We start from the raw sequence: 20,704 nt of genomic DNA on the forward strand, positions 1-20,704 counted from the left end.
TCGCGGAAAAATTCAAATTCCTCTGTCAATAAAAATTTCGTAGAACCTCGCAACTGCCCTCAAAACGATCTTAAACAACGTCGTATCTTATCTATTACATAGAGAAGACTGTGAAACAGACCTACTCCGGTACGTAAATGGAAGACGTCCCGACAATCCGAAGGCCAATAACTTGCCAGAATTTCGTCGCTGCTCAATTGTTTTATAATGGCGACATTTGAGATCGTACGCGTCAATTAGTGCGGTTTTAAAAATGGATTTTTTTGGAGTTTTTGTGAGTGAAATCGGTCTGGAGATGTTCGAAAAGGTGAGTTTTTATTGTTCTTTAGATAGTTATCACTAACGTGATACCAGGGCTTGGATTTTAGATTTATTCATTTAGTGATGAAATTGAAGTTTACAAGACGGTTGAACGAGAAACGTTAAAAAAAAATTTAATGTGTTTTTAGTTATTTTTATACAAAATGTCGTGTTTTAGTCGTTTTGCTTAAGCCCTCAATTGATGGGAGCAAGTTCGTTCGCATAATAACGGCCAAGGTAGTCTTAGATACCTTTTAACCTAATTTAAAATTTCACTAAAATAATACGAAATTATAAATAAAAAATATTATACTTCTCAACGATTAGATTCAATAAAGGCACAATTCTCACAGCAACTTATTAAGCCGCCTATAAAAGATTAAATTTGGCCATACCAAAAACCTTTGAAAAATTCCTACTTACAATCTAAAAAAAATTAACAATGGCCCTTCTCCTTAAGCTTAGAAATGAGGGTGTCTACATCAGGAACTATTTGCCCTGCTTCCCTTGTTGGAGGATCCTCCACAGTTATTACTTTGATCCGAGGAGCAACATCCACCCCTAGATCTTTTGGAGTGAGCTTTTGAATTGGTTTCTTCTTTGCTTTCTGAGGAGACACACCAATCGTTACAATATCAAATTTGCAAAAATTAAGCTTACCATGATGTTAGGCAGTGTGGCATATCTGGGCTCATTTAACCGCAAGTCAGCACTAACAACTGCTGGCAGCTTAGATTTGATCACTTCCAGGCCTCCGTCAACTTCCCTTGTCACTGTTATATCTTTGTCCCCCTTTTCAATCTGGAATTTTCATTTGATAAAGTTTAAAAAGCTGAAATAGATATATTGACCTTTGAGGCAAAGGTGGCTTGGGGCCAATCTAGCACCCCTGCAGTCATTTGAGCAGTTTGATTGCAGTCGTCATCAATTGCTTGTTTGCCCACAATAATCAAATCCACCTTCTCATTTTGAGCAATTTTAGCCAGGATTTGAGATACATGAACTGGCTGTAAAGTCTCGTATTGAGGCCCAGTGACTTCAACGTGGATGCCCTTGTCCACTCCCATAGCTAGGGCAGTTCTAAGAATAGTTCTTATGCAATCATTGTTTGCTTGAAGACAGAAGCTTACCTCAAGATCTCTTGAGATTGGGCAGGTCCACAGGACACTGCAATAATTTCTGAGGCAATTTTCTTTTCCTTAAGACGGACAGCTTCTTCTACTGCAATCTCATCAAAGGGATTCATGGAGTGCTTGACCCCATCAGTGACCACCCCAGTCTTGTCAGGTTTGACTCGGATCTAAAGAAAGGGGAGTCTTAAGGGAGATTTGAGGGACAATGGGGGGTTACCTTGACTGCATAGTCTATGACTCTTTTCACTCCAACGAGCACGCGGGCCATTTTGGGGGGTTTTAACGAATGTGGAAATTTGCAGGACTTTGGACTTGTTTACGTCGACTTCGACCGTAATTAAAAAAATCTGTTTTTATCAACAACTAAAGGGGGGTTCAAAGGAAGAGTGGATTGATTAATTTGTACAGTTATGGCGCGATCTTTATCTAATATATAAGTTTAGAGAAGGATGTGTGGGGCTTAGAATTGGCATAAATCAGCTGATAGCTTCATACTCTAAACGATTTTGCCACCTGTTGCTTTTGCTACAGGGCGCTGCTTTCTCCTACCAATAAAGATGCCAATATATGCCAACAATCTTTCTCCCTTCCCTGTTTTCTTTCTTGGGGGGGAACTACCGAAATAAGTGTTTATGTGTGCAGTGACGTGAAGACTCTCCCAGAAGTTTGTAGCGACAAGGTAAGCTCCGTTTTATTAATTTCACCCTGTATCCCAAATTAGATCCCCGTAGAAAATGAACTACCAAGCTGTAATAATGAACCACGCCCCTGTTTACTGGGATCAAAACGAAAGGAATGAGGTGGTTCTCTCTCCTTCCTGTGAAGAATTCAAGCAAATAGCTTTTGAGGTGCAGAAAGCCCTGGGCAGTACCAAGAACATTCAATCGATAAGTCGGGTACAGAATGTGCACGATTTGGGACAGTGCCTTATTCGCGAGCAGTTGCTCCTATGTGCCAATCCTGAAAAAACTTATTACAGGGTAAAACCCATATCCCAGGTATATTGACTAGCTTTTAATTGTTGGAGTGAATAGGTTCGTAGATTTATCAAAGTGCCAGTTGCCTTTCTGGACAACGCCCTGGAAAACAATTTGGACCACCGCAGATGTGGCTTGCCAGAACTTGTATTTTCAGCTCACATCCCAAACATTTCTTCTGATGAGGTATTACTGGCTGTTCAGACGATCACCAGGAATCACAACAATACTCAAATTCACCCAAGCAACAATTTAGAGTATTTTATTGATTATGTTATCAGGTTTGACACCTGTATGTGATGTATTGCTGTGTTTTTATAGTATTAGAGATTAAGATTATATATATTAATGAAATGCCTATTGTGCCCACATATGTTATTGATGCTCATGCTAGTATCAAGTGCAAGGGTTGCTGATGTAATCATTATAGACTCAAATAAGTATAAATTAAAGTAAATTGTAAATTTGTTTTTTTTTAAGTGGAAGTTAAAGATTTTTCGATCGTCAAATTGTCAAGAAAATAGCAATCTCCTTTGTTGATACGATTGGTTTGAGGTACATTAAGCGTTTATACCATAACCATTGAGGATTTTAGTAAAAGTCTTCCTCTTATCTCGTAGTTTATTCTTCATATTACTCGTCACGTGGAATATATCTTATAATACATTGTTGGCATTGGCACTGTTTCAGAAAAATATAGACCTTAGATATTGTAATACGATTGACGACTACAGTATATTGTACACAATGATACAAAGAGTAAAAAACTTATTCAGCAATCGACTACAGACGTAATTACAAAAAAAGACTCACAAACGCCCTGTAAAACTGTAACGGAATATTACTACAATAATACATATAATGGAATACTTACAAAAGATATAATCATCTCTCTTTTTCTAACATAACTCACGGTATGGCCTATAGAACAGTCTGGATATTATACAGGTAAATGTGGAAATATCACAATAAGAGGGAGAGAGGAAAATAAATACTACGTAATTATATATAAAATAATATACATGCAATGAAAAATGAGTATTCTTAGATTTGTCCTAAATGGCAGAAATGGCCACTTTCAAGGGGGTGTGCTGAGGCAAAGTAGAGCTGATTTGATGTTTCTCTCGCTTAGGGCAATCTTTTGAAGAATTTTTTAAATGGAAAGTATCTTATGTTGGGAAGATGACTGAAGTAGGCGGCGAGCTTACGTTGGCCCACTGTTGAGATATGTTGTATTCGCCGTTATATCAACGATCATTTTCTCAATGGTTATTTTCCAGGTTTTAGCCATGCTCTTAGTGTTTAAAATAGTGAATAATTTACTCCCATGTATCCTCAACGGCCCTACCACTCTTTGCAATAAAGCAAATCTGCTCTGCCTCACAATGACCTCCCATGTAAACTGAGTGAATAAAAGTCTTCTACCACCTACCCTGTTGATGATACAACTCAACCTTAACGAAATAACTAACACACCGCGAACGCACTCACACCTCACTGGCACTAAGTTTCGAACACGAACGTCTTTCGCAGTTCGCAGCACACCCCCAAACAACATCACTTGCTCTTGTCCTCCAGCTTGCCCTTGTCCAAACTGGAACTGACCAACATGCCCTGGCCTTGCTGCGTACTTTGATTGGGGAATACTTTATCCAAGTGCTTCAGACTCTCACTGAGAAAGTTTTGAATAGCAGTGAGTGCTGCCACGATGGCGGGACTTCCGAACCCGTGACTGATGAGCGAAAAGTGCGTCAAATGGCGCTGGATCGAGGGATCGAGCAAAATTTGAGGCCGCGTATTGCACAGGGGAGACCGGTCTTGGTTGAGCAAGTCCATCAGTTCTTTCGTCACTTGTTTGGTAGCCTGGAGTAGTTCCTTCCTGCGCGGAGTCTCTCCGTGCTGCCTCAGCAGGTACTCGGCCACTTGACGCGCTGGAAATTCGGTTTCGCAGACGTAACCGAAGTCCCTGGCCAGGTGGATGGCTTCGCCCTCAACGAGAGAGGTAAGAAGGGTCACGTTGGCGGCTTTTCTGCGCCCCGCCGGCAAATTGAGGCCGATTTTCTCCAGTTTTTCTCTGAGTATTCTGCCCCCGTTCTTGCTTTTGGCGCGACGCAACACTCCTCCCAGCAGAGAGGCGTTGAGGCATTCTGGTGGGGACAGTCTTCGTTGTACTTCCCCAACTGTTACCTGGAAGCGGAGAGCGGTTAGATGACAGCGAGAAAATTGAGTCATTAGGTTACCTTGTACTTTGAGGTGGACGACAGTAAGGAGAGCCTGCCTGGAACCGAGCAGAAGACGTCGCTAGGGGACACCATGGCGCCGGCTCCTGAGTGATCTTTGCCCCCTTTCATGCCTGAAATTCGTTAAATTTTGTAAAGAATCCTTTTGTTTGTCGAACTGTAAACTTTGGAGCAAATTTACAGTCCGAGAATCCGGCGATGAAAGTTTTAAAAATCGAAAATTTTCAGGCTCTCAAATAGGTGTTAAAATTACCCCGTATCTCGGAAACTAAAAGAGACATTATACCCCCATTTCTTTCATATTATTATTTAAAAAGGATAATTTGTGCGGTTGTTTTCTTTTTTTACCATTTGAAATGTATCATTACGCGAAATTTACCTACATCACTGATTTTTGACAAGTAAAGTTGTAAATTTACGTTGTTTCAGGTACGTACTGACATCATCGTTGATCTTAAGGCGCTAGTGATAAACAAAGCAACAGTTAGCTGATGGCTTTGATGTCAATATCAGAGTACAACTGTTGCAATTGGGACGCGACAGGAGCACCTACAGAGACATAAAGACGCGAAGCAATGACGTTATTAAAGGTAGGCATGAACTTAAATTAAAATAATTTCAAGTATTCTCCGGATTGCTGGCACAAAAACCGGTAACAATCACACAAAGTAATGTCGCCCTTAAAGCCAATTATAACTCAATAAAACACCTCCCAATACAAAGAGAAATTTCGTGTGTGAATGAAAATTGAAAAAATTACGTCAGACCCCTTGCCTGAAGGACAGATGTGCGCCCCGCCCATAAACAAAATATAGCGAGCGCTAATTAGCCCTATACCACCCCTGGGGTATAGGGAGCACCTCGGGGGGCTTGCACTCACCCTTCAGTAGAGGTAGGTCGGTAATGAAGCCGGTGTTGTCGTCGATTCCGGCTTGGGCGTCCTCCACGGCCTGCCCCAAGGCTTGGTGCAGCGAAAGGGGGTCGTCGTGACGTTGGGGAATGCCCGAGTAGTCCGGTCTTCCCCCGCCAGGGGCACTGTAGGGGAAGCTGGCGCCGTGGCCCAATTGACCCTAAAATTAAAAAAATCAAGAATTAACTTCAACACAATTAGGGCGAATTCCTAGGGTTCCACAAGGGTTTAATATGAGGGCGAGTTATTCGATAAAGTTCGCGCAACAATGTTGCAATATATAATCGAACTTTGGCTAAGAATTTTTTCTTGATGTTTGACGAGAAAAACGGGGGGGCGATCTCGAATGCCGCGCGAAGGGGAAGGAGCACATTCCTGCATAGTTGGAGCGGAGCCCGGAATTCAGGAAATCCGGGTTACCTTAAGCCGCTACACTCCGAGTCCGATAAAGACGTTTTTCAGGTTCATGTTCCTGCCATTAAAATTGTGCGAGAGCCTGGCTTTATCGGGTTTTTATCAACGAGCAGCAGCGACTTGAAAGAATTTTCGTTTGAAAGTGAAATCCGAAATTAGTTAATGTGAAAGTGTCTTCATTAGTGTTCCGAATTAGCCTTTAAAACGCAATACGCCTACTCCAATGAGAGGCGGAGCCAGTAGCCTCGCCTCTCGAATCAAAGTCTTTGACGGTGGCGACCAGACTCACACATAACTATACCGATCGCGAAAGCCCCTCAATTTTTGTAGGTACCCCTCCTATTGACCAATTAAATTCTCTCACTTGTACCGCGGAATCTGTTGGCATTTACAAATTACCATCAATATGCGTTTGACGAGCAGTAAACAATTAAAATCATTTCCATCTGGGAGTGAAAATTAGGTTGGCACTCATTTGTCTACTATGCAAATGAAAAGTCTCAGAGGAAACAATAGAAACATTCTAAGATTATTTTGGAACGTTCTCAAAATTCCATCTTGAAATAAACTGTTATTTCCTACAAAATCAACACTGCGACGCTTCAATTCTGACTGTCCGATTAAAATTAGCCGCGCCCCCCATTCTGAAACGAGCACGCCTTGTCAGTCCACGATTGGTCGGCTGCGGAACTATAAGCCCCGCCCCCCGGATGGAAGTGTTTATCAATGGAGTGTCTCTTCTTGCGTAGTTTTCATATCTCAAAAGTCATATCAAAACAAGCCCTTCATACCACTACCCAATAATGACTCGATAACTTTGACTTACCACATGTGCATGGTTGGGATCTCCTTCCCTTCTCAACCCCAATTGGTTGTAATGGTGCAGTCCCGACAATCCCCCATAGGGGTCGGTGAGATATTCGAGATGCTGCTGTGGTGGAGGGCTGGGGGCAGCGTGATGAAAGGGAGGCGGGAAATAGGGCGGTTGAAAGTCGGGTTGCGGCAGTTGGTGCTGCATGGCAGAGTGGTGAAGGCTGCCGGCTGCCCCACGACCCGAAGCACTGGGGGTGCTCGCGCCGTAGCCCGGCGAGCCGCCACTAAGCGCTAAGGAGCCGTGACCACTGGCAGTCAAACGATCCTAAAATAAACACATTTAGAACTTAAAAGAGTAAATAAATAAATAAAAATAGAAGAATTGTAGGTACCAAAAAAATATATCCAGTTTCATAGTTGTTTTTCATTCAATCACTATTTGGCTGGTCACTTTGGCCGAACGCAAAACAAGGGCACTCACAAATTAAGAAATGCGAATCTCGCGGGGATGAAAAGGGTAGATGGCGCGCCGAAACAAGTGAGAATCGCGCGAGCCAGGCCTCGAGCAAGCCTACTAGACCGCGTCGCACCGAAATCTAACGTCATCATCGGCGATGTGTGTCCCCGGAGCGGTCGGAGCACGTGGCCGAACCCGCCCGAATGGAATCCTAATTAGGCCGAATTCCGCGCATTCTGATTGACGGCCGGATTCTGCTTTGATTGGATTTTTATGCGCGAATGGCGGCGATTCACCATCAAGAAGAAGTGGGGAGTTCGGTTTATTCGCTTGTTTTAAGCGTAGATATTTCGGAGTGCTACCCGTGGCGGTACCGGGTAATTACTCGTAATCAAACATCTGCCGATACGTATCTGAGAAATTTAATTATAACATTGGAGGTATAAATTATGGGTTCTAGCCAGGAATGTGATCCAATGGGCTTGGACATTAGGAAAATTAGCTACCGGTTCGGGCGCTGTAAAACGTAACTAATGCTAGTATCAAATCGAGCATCATCAAAATAATCGAAGGAGAATGACGTACATCATTACCCTAAATGTCACATGTCAAATTTACTGCCAAAATTACACGCTTTATTATGTTTGCACCTTGCCGCCAGATGTCGCATTCACGTTTACATTGGGAACACCCTGTGCTAAAAAGTTATCCAAATTTCTTCACATCCACCTAGTGGAAAACTCGCTAAGTCGCCATTTCCGGCGGGGGTCCCAATTGGCTCGGGTAATCGTTTATGGTAATTTGACGTCTCGAGGGAGGCTTCCCTGCTCCGGAAATACGTTATTTTAGAGTAATTGGAGACCTGTCGTTGGCGGGAAATAAGATGTAGTGAGGGGGCGCTAATTGCCTTGCCCGGAGGGCTGGAACTTGTCTACCCCGACATCTATAGGTGCTCTCTTGAAGCGTACTCTATATTCTGCGACACGAACGAAGACGCCTAAATGTTCTCTATCACTCTAGGTCCTTAAAACCGAGATTTGCCTACTCTCGGTGCTTCCGCGGGTTTTAAATTTAAAGGCATTTCATCTTATAATCGATGGGAACATTTTTAGGAAAAACTCAAATTTTTCTAATGTTTATTTGACACAAATTCAACGAAATCTCATCTCAAACCAAAGTAAAATTCACACTCTGTAGCAACGACTTTGGACAGAGCGAATGATACACACTCTAACTACTCCAACTCAGTCGAAAACCTTTAAAACTGCTCTTCAGCCAAAAATGGTACACAAAAGCGCCGTTGGCGCAGGTACCGATCAGATGGACTAATAATTCAGCACGAGCGATAGACGATCACCGTGAGAAAACGTTCGGCCCCCATTCAAAACCCGAACACAAGTAAATCTGAATTTACAATTAGTTTCGCCTACTAAAATGAGAGAATGACAGCATCGGCCTATTGGGCAATAATGATAATAATAGACGAGAAAGAAAGAAAGATGAACTCGTCGGTCATCGCCTCATTTCCAAGTGGGACACCTGTCTCCGCGTCTCGATACTTTGGGTCAAATGTCGAGATTCTTCATGATTTTTCCCATTGATGTTTGGTTTGGAATGACGCACCACTACTCGGAGCGATTAAAGTGGTGAACATGCCAGCTGTTACTTGTCAAAGCAACAATCACCAGAGGCGGTTAGAGTAACACGTCAATGTAGACTGACAAACTTCTGTCAATCTCAAGGGGTTTTTCGACGTGTCAGTGCTCCTTCGGAGAGCGTTTAGAACTATGCGAGCAATGCCGTCGGCTATCATCGACATATCTACAAAAGAGCGGCAGCCTAATTAGCGGCGAAATTAATCCGAAAAAAATTAATGGGCAAGTACCGGTTAATGAGGTGCCCCGATTGCCGGTTACGCAACTCCGGATTTAATAGATTAATAACAATCTCTCTCTCTCGGAATAGATTATTGACGGCAACTTCGTTAGCATATATTACTGAGTCCAGTTGAAGAGGCACTAACGATTTGAAAACCTCTGATTGTTTGTCACATGTGAGCTTAATTGACAGCTGCGTCAAAGTATGCGGCAATATCAAGTTACTATCCTCAGTGAGTGAGTGTAGTTGGAGTGACACTTGTTAATTTAGGTTAGTTTGATTGACAGTTACGTCGAAATAGTGACATTTTCGTCTCGACAGCAATCAGAGCGAACTTTTTGGATTCTTCTCGAAAACTCTTCGTCTCCGCGTGTGTTAAATGAGATTTTTTTTTCGTATCGCTAAATCGATCGATTTTCGACAGCTCCACCCATTCCATTGTGCGATCAGATCGAAACCGCTACGTGGCACTCCTTCAAACATCAATCATTCTCTTCAGCAACTGCGGCGAGTAGTAGCCAAAACACAAATTCCCCATAATTAAGTTTATCAGGTCTCAAGCGCTGGTGTACCCGTCGGATTATTAGGCGTTTACATGGTTATTGGCATAACTGTAAAACACAGCACACCCTGTAATAGGATGATTGGTACCACCGAGCGAGCGAGAGACAGAGATCAATATCTGGCTGACGATTTTGTCGGCAATTACACGCTTAAAAGTTTATCAGATCGGCGCGGTCAACCGTTGACCTGGTTTACACGCGATGTCTCCGGGGCTGAATCCGAATGAAAAACGAAACCCGATCTTTCGGTCGCATGGCAGTACCACCGCGCGGGGAGGGTGGTAACGCGGCGCGGGGCCCCCAGGCCGCGCCTCACTCTGCACTTGCCTGACGGCATTCCAAAGCGCTCCGGGCGAGAGGTTGCCTCTGGCCTTGGGCGGTACCATGGTACCGTCGGCGATGGTTCAGTGTTGTTTGCGTTCGGTCTGAGGCAAAGAATTGAGAAAATTACTAGAGTTTTTCTGAGAGGTGGCCGCAAACGGTGGTACAACAAGTCTAAGTACTAAATTTTGGTTTCCAAGACCGTTCAAAACCGCCTGAACAAGCAATGACTCAATTTTAGCAATTTAAAACTGAAAACGGAAGATACCACAGCAAGATCAATTGGCATCATTATGGTATTGTCTTAAAAATCGTAATGGTTTACGTCTAATTTTAAAGTGTTGAGAAGCAAACGAAATTCTTCGAATGATATCTTGCAAACAATGGTACCGCCCTTAAATCGCGCCACACCAACAGAGGTACCATTGACACCATTAAAATCAATTAGTTTCTGGACCTTACCTGCTTAGCAACGTTGCGGTACCCGTGGTACCACCTCGCCAGCGAGGGGCGGCACGCTAATCACATCTATTCAAGCCGTAATATGCGAGCGCTTGTCGGAATTGCTTTTTCTGTTTGCCTTCGTGTCTAATAAGTGATTCGTCATCGCTGTTGGTACCCGACATCGATGGCAATTAATTTAAATCTTCTAAAAAAGAAATAAGTAGTGGTGCCGAGTATCACTGCGATGGTACCACGACTTTTGAGCTCAAAAAAAAAACTGTTTAGTTGCAGATATTGAGAATACCGAAAAGGTCAGCCTGGATTCTCAGGGACCACAGTATAATTATAGGTGGTACCGCCAAGCGATTAACAAATGCCTCGTCAAAGGCACTAAATCGTACCTCGTAACCAAAGCTTGACAATAATCTTGTTGACTTATTGACGGCTAATAATGCGATCGGTTTTGCCCATCACGATCCCGGCCAAGTCGCGGTACCACCAGAACCACATAATAACCATCACCCGGCCCAAGGTAATAACTTTGCGGTTTAATGATGCTGAAAAAACTCGAGCCTTGATTGAATATTAGAGGAATTTCGTTGTTTAATGTGTCCGGTACTGAGTTGATACTGGTCGGATGATGCCACCAAAAGTACCACTTGTGTTTCTTTTCTTTATAGCCGGGAGATCTTCAGTTGTTGAATTTGTTCTGTCCGAAGATCATAATGATGAAGTTGCATGATTTCTTCCTGCTAATTCCTCTTCTCGTTCGTCTTCCAGTAGCGCCCGTGCTTCGTGCGACGTGTGCTCCGCTTCAAGCGCCCCCAGGCGGCCAAAAGTGGCTTCCGGACTAGTCCTTAGGTCAATCTTCAGCCGCGAGCTCCGAATTCTAGAACCGCCTTTCTTAACCTTCTTCCCATCTTCACATTAACGAAACATCTTCTTAATCACGCTCCCATTTCTTCGCTCAAATTTCAATTTCGCACTGATACTCGGGGAGCCTTCATCGATCTTCAAATGCCTCACAGTCTAGATCTGCGAGCTTAGAGAAGAACGTGAAGATGGGGCATGGGCTACCGTGTTTGCTAATAAAAGTGGTTAAGAGCGTAATCGAGGCACGATGCCAGCAGAAAAAGAAAAACTAGACGCTTATTAAGCACGCCATGCAAATGCGCCATCTGGCTAGATGAAGGATGAAAGAGAGTTCCTCTTCTGTGGATCTTCAACGAGGTCAGTAAATGAAGAAAGTGAAGCACAAGTGTGCATGTGTATCTTCGATTCGCGTATTCTTTCATAATTCATATATTTCCTCAAGTCATTTGAAAATTCGGATGTGCCTGGAAGAAGAAAGTAAAGCAGAATACTGCACTCGGTTTTTTTTATTCGTTCGTACAAAATCTGAAAGAAACTAAAGATTGTCACCTCGAGTAATGTTACTTAGACCAGATCTTTCTGGTACTTTGAAATGTGCTCTAGACATTATAGCTGATTTTCTTGGTACCCACCGAAAAATGATGTAACTATGTTACGTCACTTAAGAAACAATAATAATTCTTACATTATCGGGAAAACACTCGGTTAAAAATAAATCTTCTATCACCCGGTACCATGCCAAGTGGTACCACTTGAGGTACCACCTTCGGTACCGTTGCCTCCCGCATCATGAAACTCCTAAATTACTCCTTCTCGTACGATTAACACAGCCGAATATCTGTTAAGGCAGCAGTACCCAATTACATCATTCGAAGGTACCATTAAATCCTTGTCTATCATTATCGGCGGTAATAACTGTTAGACCATTATTCAACACGGGAATTCTTCGTGTTATTAATGGCGCAAGGTTGCCGCGCCAAGTGATACCAAAGTGGGATTTGGAATATATGTGGCAACGGTGTGATAGTACCTGCCATCGGCGAAGGGAGACAGGTTTGCGTCGGAATGTTTTGGTCTGACCTGAGAGATGCTGCGGCATGATCAGATACCACTTTTTTGCTACTGGTACCACTGACTTTTTGGCATTTCATTTACAGGCAAATTAGATGGCGGTACCATTAGATACCGCGGTGGTACTGCATAGTCTTACCTCGTCCTCATCGTCATTTCCATTCTCCTGGGGCTCATCCTCCATGAGCACAAATCCGACGTCATTATTGTTGTTTTTTGTGACATCGGGGGTGGTACCGTCTTCGTGGTTTTCATCGGGATCGTTGATAATGACAAGGCGACGTCTCTTGGGGCTGAGTAGGTCCACAGTTAGCTGATCGCTAGCCAGCGAATCAGACGAATCAGGGTTATTGTCCATTTCGGGAAATGGTACCACGCTACGTGGTACCAAACTGATGCGAACCACCGCTAAAAAAGTGACACAGTCAAAACAGACCTGCGGCACCAGTTTGTCGTTGACATAGATTCTCCGCTGAATGGGTGAAGATTTTCGAGGCGGCGGGTACCATCGCGGCAGGTGGGTACTTCGGTTCGAAACGGAATATTTTCTTTAAAAGCGCGCGTTCTCGTATCGGCGCACAGAGGGCGCTTCGCAGCACGACGATACGTGAAGAAAGCTTCGGGCGAACTGAGGTCCATGGTCAAGTTGCCGCTGGCGCTGGTACCGGGAGAGGGGGGGGCGCACCCCGCCCGCCGGGCACTCGCCAGGTACCTGCTTTACGGGAGATGTGGTCAAGATTTCGTTGCGTAATCAATCAGTAAAATGTTTTCTACCACGAGATGGTTCTCTGGTGGTACCAGATGTTCCAACACGATGCACCAAATTAATTCGATGTCTGCGCTCAATTGATTGGCATAATTTATCATGGCGCTTTCTCAATCTTAGATAAGTATCACCAAAGGTGCAAATTACCACGGTACCGCTAAGGTACCAAAGAATTATACCAGGCACCAGCTACAAGGAAACTTTTTTGTTCATTGAAATTTAAGTTAGTGCCGCACAAAGCGGAGCTTCTTGTCGCACCCAAAGCGGTACCATTACTGGTACCACCCCTGTAAACTTGATATACATATCTCCGCAGCTCATAGTAGTGATTCAATCATGTTTGTCTCAAGGTTACATAAAAAAAAATAGGTACTTTTTAACGCAGCCAAAATGATGTCAGGATTGTTTTGCATTTTATGGTACCGGCCCTATATACATACACATATACTTGATTTCTCTATTCAAATCACGTTAGTACCTTCGACCTGCTTCCTCAAATTTATCATACTCGCAATAGGACCACCATTGGTATCTACCACCTAATGTAAACTTGTTTTCTCTCTTTAGCTAGCCATTGTAGATGGATTCTTCAACTTTAAATTTTGATCAAATCTGGGCACCTTTTGTCGCAAAGTGGTACCACCTTTGGTATTACCCTTGTAAAGTTAATATTTCTCCTCAGTTTAATATAGCGTACCCTCAATTCTTTTCAAATTTAGATATAAATCTGGGTACCATCTCTTCACCAGGAAGCAATAATGGGTACCGCTCGTTCATGGTGGGCGTAGTACCTATTAGCAAATAAATAAACGCGCATCGGTACTTAAATAATGAGTTCTTCGCGGTACTTAATTGAAAAGGCCGAGAGAGACAAACGGAGATCGTTAAATCCTGGCTGAGGGGTATTCCGCCTTGACGAGTGGTACCACCGATATGTTTCATTGTTTTGCACCTGCACGATTGAATGTTTTGCCGCCCGGGGATGGATCTCAGTGCCGATGTCAGTGGCGTCGTCACAGTTGTTCCGACCCGACGGGTCGCGATGACCCTCATTGTAGGTCCTCAAAAGAGCTATCGGCTATTTAAAATAGCCAAATTTAGAATAATTTGTTTAAATAACGAAGCTTTCGAGAACCAAAAGCTCTGGCCAATTTTTATTGACACCTTTAGATAATTAGTACACGTAAACAGTTTGACCCCCATAGAAATGTTTATTTCAAAAACACCGTTTAAACTTATGGAGATTTTAAATTTTAAATGAGGCGTTATAGTGGTTCTGAAGGCAGTGCCCATCATCTACCAGCTTCGGTAGCATCATTACAAAAGTTGAAATTACCATGTTTCCTTCTTCTGAACAGCTGTAAAGAATTCAAAATAGTACATTTTACATTACTTATCCAGTAAAAAGGTAATTAGTTCTTTCAGCGATGAGGGACATTTTTTTTACATTTGTTTTCAAAAATGACAATGTAATGAATGTAAGTAGTGGTAAAAAACTGTTTACAATTTTTTACTTAGCTTACCTGTTGGAAAATCCATCAAAAATTGACTACCTGAACTAACCCGAAGTGACATTTTGAGTCCCCATTTCACTCAAATATCCCAAGAAATGAAAAACCCTTTCTCGGCTTTCTCTGCAATAATCTACATCACAGTTCACATATCAGAATATGACATCACCAGATTAAAAATGACAGTGACAGCGCGTAAACAAATGTTTTTTGGCTTACGTGCATCTCGTGACTTCAAAAATTCGCTGAATTTCCGCGATATTTCACTGCTGGGGGGCGCTGTGGGGCTCAGTGAGGCCCTGAAATTGGGGGGGTAGATGGTGGGTTTGCAGTTTTTAGTTGCTTTTAACCGTGAGAAGGGGCGCCTCAGTGATGCCTTCCCGTAAGGTCATACAAGACATTTTCTAATGTTAACATTAATGGTACCACGGGTAAGCCTCAATTCTCGCCAATTCCGGTACTTAACAAGGCATAGGCATCTTTGGACATTTGTGGTGCCACGCCCTTACAGATACCCACTCTCGCTCAAATAGTACATCATCTCTCGCGGTGCGTATATTCAAATTCCCCGTCAATTTTCCCTGGTCAGGAGGCGGCCATTTTGACGTGTCGGTACCGCGGGTTGATTTATGCATCCTCTCGATATTGGTACTTAACGCAACTTAATTATAAGCGACATGACGTTGCCAGCGCTTAGATTTGAGTAGTGCCGTGTTTTTCCCGGCGGGTCGTCCGCTTTTTATATATTGGTGGTACCCGACGAAGTACCGCGATTTTGTGTTCGCTGTCATCCAGTTTTTATCGTGGCTGAGTGTAGTCTGGAGGGCAGACGATCTTGTTATTTCAAATCATTTGAGTTTGAAATATTGAACACGAGTTGAGCATAAATTCATTTTTAGCACTCTAGCAAAATTGAGTCAAATCGTTGAGTTAACACACAAGTACTGATCATGAGTACCGACGTATTACAAATAGACCTAAGAAGCTTAAACTTAACGACTTTAAGTGAATGTTTTGACGCTCAATAAATGATCCATAACGGCTGAAAAAATAGAACAATATCCATCATTTCACACGGAAAAACGGCAATCTTTAGAATGATATATGGGCCATATCGATCCACGAAACCACCCTCACGTAATGTAGAGCCCTAAGGGCGGATTTTCATTCAAGGGTTATCGCAGTGGCGCCCCCTAAACGCGTTCCAATTTCCCGCAACTTCCCCTTTCGGCGACACTTTAGAGCATTGCGATAACGGCCCCATAATGCAACGTTAATGTTCTTGTGTGTGTGTGTGTGTGTATGTGAGAGAACCCAAGAGGGTACCATTTTCTATTAGGTACGCTTTGAAACAATAGAAATCTCGCGTGTTTAAGCAAAGGGTGTGTCCGAGACAAGTGGACCTCCGATGAAGATTTTGTGATGGGCCGGAGTAGGGAAAAATACCTCAGCAGTACGTCTAGTACTTTCCGACGTAAGTCAGAAATTCTGACTAATGTTTGTTGAAAATTCTGAGTGATTAAATTGAGGGAGATTCAGGGGGTGTTTCTCAATGAGTTCTAAAAGTTTTAGGGTCGAGAATGCCTGAAATCCAGTACTGGTGGTACCGGAATGCACATACTCCACAGGTACTGTTAGCCGTGGCATCAAAAAATCTCCGATATGTGGGTCAAATAAGGATTTGGCCGGCAGGTTGTTGACCTTAGGGACGACGGCGCGTTTTTCTCCGCGGTACTTCCACAAGTTTTGCATAGAGATCGTAAAATTGTAAAATTTAATTACGAGGAGGCTCAAATGCAACGGTTTTTTGCCTACGCGAAGGCGCGGCGGGCGGTACGGTTTTTTTCCATTTAATTAACAGAGCCATCAAAGCGCGAGCTGAATAATTGAAATGCCATCAAAAGGGGATAAATCACTTGAAACGTTCGCCGCCTGAGGGGCAACGGCGTATTTCCGCCAAAAAACGAAAATCTCCCCTTGGATCGTCTTGTTGTTTCATTGCCGAAGGTGGCGCCCTCTAAACTCGCTTTAGCGAAACTCGCTCGATCATCGCGAGATGAAACGCAGCCTCCGGAACCGCGTCCCACTAGGGACATCTGTCGGCCAGTAGCGCAAGCCCAATCGCTTAAATCTCGCAGCTATCTTTTTTTTTCTTGTTGCTGCAAGTTCTTAGTTTCTCTCACAGAGGGAGCCGCCCGTCTCGTCAAAAATGCAGGAATGCAGCTAATAATTGCATACAAGCGTAAAACAGGTGTTCTTCCTCTGTCATTATTCTATTAAATTTTTGTTGCATTCTTCATTCGGCGGCCAAAACGTGTTGCGTAAATACGGGCGAGCCAATTAACATTCCGCGGGTCTTGCGACACACCCCCATTATCGCCGAGGCCACCATGTAATTTCCCGGGTTTTTCTACTCGTCGAAATTGCCATAATCTCGGTAATTTCACCTAATTATAGCGAGTCAACATGAACGCTAGTGTGTCATTGGGCACAGTTACAGTGCAATAGTCTACGTTGTTTACCTATGGAGAAAAACTGAAAGAGTAAATAAAGTAGGTTTTATGCAATGGTTCTCGATTGCAGTTTTAAGAAACGGGTGACAGCAGAAGCTTCAAAATTCAGTGTTTTTGCCAAATTGGTTAAAAAATTTTTATTAAATTTATTATACTCTAAATGTTACAGTTTTCCCTAGCAACGGCCTAAATCACTGGTAGTACACGAAATTAACTATTTTCGTGTTTCTACGTATTTGTTACGCACTATAATTGAAATTTCTTTTCCTTAAGTCTTCGCAATAGTTTACTCAGTTTACCTGTCAAATAATGCATTAACAGGATATTTAAAGCAGTTCTCGCCAAAACGTTTTGAATTGTCCTCGTTTTATTGCGAAGTTTGATAACGTGGTAGACAGACTCAGATAACTTACTGCTGCACAAATTTGCGATCTGTCAAAAATAACTAAAACTATATGCACCAGGCACACGACCCTAAAGTTAAGTGAAGAGACATTCCGCATTGATAATAATAATGAATAAATGAAACAAACTGAAAAATCAAAATCAACAAAAGCTAGGACAATTTTGAGAATTTTTAATCCTCTTCGAGGAGTTAAAAGAAGAATGCTAAAACGTGGACTTACGCCATCCCATTTAGAATCATTATTTTAGGCTGATTTTTACCATAAAAAGTATCGAACGTAGAAGTCTACTGGCAAGGCATTTAGTGTATGTAGACAATCTCTTAAAAGTCTCTCGTGTTTTAAAACTAGTTAAATGAGGATCTAAGTGCAACATGTTTACGTCATCCTACAAAATCTACCTAGCATAGAGTTCACCGAAAGATTATTTAGGACATGTAGACACGTTCTCCCAACCAGCTACAGTGTTGATTCCACTATTATAACAATTTGATAGGTGATAATTAAATTTTTCAAATTTAAATTGTTTATTAATTTTAAAAAATCAGTATAAATAGAGTGTTTTTTGAGAGATTTTCAAAGGGTTTATTAGGAGCTCTTGCGAGGTTCCCCTTTTATCTGTATGCAGACAAGAACAGAAATTCACTACAAATAGGCATTTGCGGAAAAAAATTAGCAAGATCTGAAAGTGTGGCATTATCCAGGTTTTTGCATTTTGCACAATTTGAATTTCTTTCGAACTAGCATAATTTCATCTAATCATAATTAGACCATCGAATCGTGCTTAAAATTCTGCAAGTATTACTTTATTTTTGCTGAAATATCTTAATTTAATATCATTTTAATCTATATGATTGACCTACTCGAATAAATTAGAGGACCCGAACACGCCCCCGTAAAGTTCATCTATAGGGCCCCACACAATTATTATTTGACAACTGACGTAATGTAAAAAAATTCAAAATTAGGTTCGCTGTTTATTTCAGTGCAGAATTCTCAATATTTTTGAGGTTGCAATTGGGTGCCACGAAGACCTAAAACGTTGCGCCACAAACTTCAATAGTTTTTTCTAGTAAATTTAACGTGAAAAGTAATTAAAACCGCTGGGAATTACGAGGGATATGAGGGAGTATTTGATCGGGTTTAGTAGGAGACTTTATGAAGGCTTTTCAGGCCCTTAAAGCTTGTAAAGATCATCAAGATCTAGCGAAGAACGCCATGGATCAGATTAGTTTAAATTAAGATTATAAACGTACATTCCAAAGAATGAGTTTTACTTCATTTTTCTACTTTAACTTTCACTTGAAAGAGCCTTAATACTAAGCAGAATCTTATGAGGAACTAACAGAGATCATAGATCATATATCCGACCACTTTTGCATGGCAATTGAGGCGTGAAACTGAGCCTCAAATGGGCAGGAAATTCCATGAAATTGAAGGCTTTTCTGTGTAATTAGTACCCTTTGAAAGGGTCAGTTGTGTGCGAAATCTTATGAGCCACTGAGAGTGATCACAGACAATACATCGGCGCACTTGTACATGGTAATTGAGGCTTGAAATTGAGGGCCAATTGGGCACGAAATATTGTGCAGTTGAAGGCATTTGAGCTCCTCAAAGGGACACTCTAAGCTGTGAGTTTGCTCGCTTGAAGTGGAAATTTCATCACTTGAGTGATCAAAATTGGGCAGTTTTATTGAGGAAAATTTGGCTTTAGAGTCGCAGGAATTCAAAAAAAAGTATCCCATGTGTATATGTCGTTGGGAACGCTAAGAAAAATAGCATTAGAGGTTTCTGAAATTCCGGCAGTGAAACGAGCGTGTAAACTAAGGAATTTGAGCCTTTAAGGAGCTCAATTAGATCGATTTATATCTCGGTCAGGTAAAATGAATTTAAGCGCCACTCCCCTCAGATTATACCAATAAAGTGTCTCCGCGAGGTTCTCGTTGACCGTGACGGCAATTATGCAAAGTTACTGCGGAAAGCAGTCTTTTTGAATTGCATATTTAATCTAGAAAATCACTCGGTGATCGTGTAGAATCTAACCTGTTGGTGGGACTCACCTCATACTGCTGATAATTCGCCAGCGACGAGTTGGAATTCAAATAAAACCGTGACATCATGCCATTCTCCTTGAACGTCATCAAAAAAGACTCCGGGCTATAAGCTGCGACACACACGCACCAACACACCGAAATCGATCATTGCGGCCCCCCGGACCGGCCGATCCGACACCGTGCGACTTTTTTCCTTTCGGCGAGGCGACAAAGGGCGATCGATCGCGACGGCGTTATCTCAGCGTGAGTCCTCAGGGCTTCGCGGACCTGAACTGCGGGCAGAACCGAGAGGGTCCCATTGGCCCCCTCCCGGCCTTTGCCGGAGGGGGCCCCGGCCCGTGGCCATTGGCCAGGCCTGCGCCATGGCGCCTCCCTTTGGGGCGCGACCACGACTACGGCAGAAGCGGAAACGCGATACTCGAGGTGGATGTCGCCGCGTACAGTTGCGTATTCGCAGAATTCCTCGAGGCCGCCGCTCTCATGAGCCGGTCCTGCGACACGGACACTCCCCGACGGTACCACTACTCGGTACCAATTCGTGTCGTGGGCGTCCGCAATATGGCTTCTTGAGTAGTGGGTTACATGTTGCCGATCCTCAGGAGAAAAGCTGTTTTTTTTTGAGTGGAAGAAACCAGAATTTTCTCCCGCGGATCCGTTGTGTTGCAGCAAGATCTCTCCTCAATTTGAAATTATTCGACGATAATTTTTGGAAATGGGCAAACAAATTACTTTGCTCGCGACGTGTAACGTCGACTTTAACCCATTATAAAGCCTAGGTACCTGATCCAAAAGGCAGTCGTTGCCTGTTGAGACTCGTCTGAGAATTCGTTGAGCATCAATTGAGGGTAACTAGAGTAATAGACACTTAACGAGGCACCCCCAGTTAATGCTAGAAAGGGTCATAATATCATCACGCATACTATGAAAAACGTTAAACATCAATATACATATATGGTTTAGTAGTTTTATGGAGAATTGGACACCGGACCGAATTGCTGGAAACTATTTTGCTCTGCTTGTGTTTTGCGTTAGAATTACAATTTGGCAATAACGCCAATTCGA

The 20,704-nt window shown here is 42.8% G+C and overlaps 3 protein-coding genes across 5 annotated transcripts; 1 reads left to right on the top strand and 2 right to left on the bottom strand.

The window, feature by feature from the left end:
• Positions 1-591: 591 nt before the first annotated feature.
• On the bottom strand, positions 592-1,791 carry Etfb (Electron transfer flavoprotein beta subunit). Its single transcript, XM_066399327.1, has 5 exons — positions 1,651-1,791; positions 1,431-1,600; positions 1,152-1,380; positions 961-1,101; positions 592-907 (listed from the first exon to the last, which is right to left on the bottom strand). The coding sequence occupies exons 1-5, from the start codon at positions 1,699-1,701 to the stop codon at positions 737-739; spliced, it is 762 nt and encodes a 253-aa protein (XP_066255424.1). The 5' UTR covers positions 1,702-1,791; the 3' UTR covers positions 592-736.
• A 186-nt stretch (positions 1,792-1,977) lies between these two features.
• On the top strand, positions 1,978-3,037 carry LOC136414616 (uncharacterized). The gene is made up of 3 exons (XM_066398746.1): positions 1,978-2,112; positions 2,165-2,413; positions 2,468-3,037. Exons 2-3 carry the CDS (start codon positions 2,168-2,170, stop codon positions 2,708-2,710), a joined length of 489 nt encoding a protein of 162 aa, XP_066254843.1. The 5' UTR covers positions 1,978-2,112; positions 2,165-2,167; the 3' UTR covers positions 2,711-3,037.
• A 502-nt stretch (positions 3,038-3,539) lies between these two features.
• TfAP-2 (transcription factor AP-2) lies at positions 3,540-20,111 on the bottom strand. 3 transcript variants are annotated; one of them, XM_066398744.1, is made up of 5 exons: positions 19,649-20,111; positions 6,801-7,112; positions 5,531-5,720; positions 4,646-4,763; positions 3,540-4,592 (listed from the first exon to the last, which is right to left on the bottom strand). In XM_066398744.1, exons 1-5 carry the CDS (start codon positions 19,727-19,729, stop codon positions 3,968-3,970), a joined length of 1,326 nt encoding a protein of 441 aa, XP_066254841.1. In that variant the 5' UTR covers positions 19,730-20,111; the 3' UTR covers positions 3,540-3,967. The 3 variants fall into 3 exon arrangements, with proteins under 3 accessions (XP_066254841.1, XP_066254839.1, XP_066254842.1); XM_066398742.1 differs by lacking the exon at positions 19,649-20,111 and adding an exon at positions 12,534-13,088; XM_066398745.1 differs by lacking the exon at positions 19,649-20,111 and adding an exon at positions 7,180-7,771.
• Between the last annotated feature and the right edge of the window lie 593 nt (positions 20,112-20,704).

This window comes from Euwallacea similis, chromosome 18, assembly GCF_039881205.1.
Source record: "Euwallacea similis isolate ESF13 chromosome 18, ESF131.1, whole genome shotgun sequence".
Lineage (NCBI taxonomy): Eukaryota > Metazoa > Arthropoda > Insecta > Coleoptera > Curculionidae > Euwallacea > Euwallacea similis.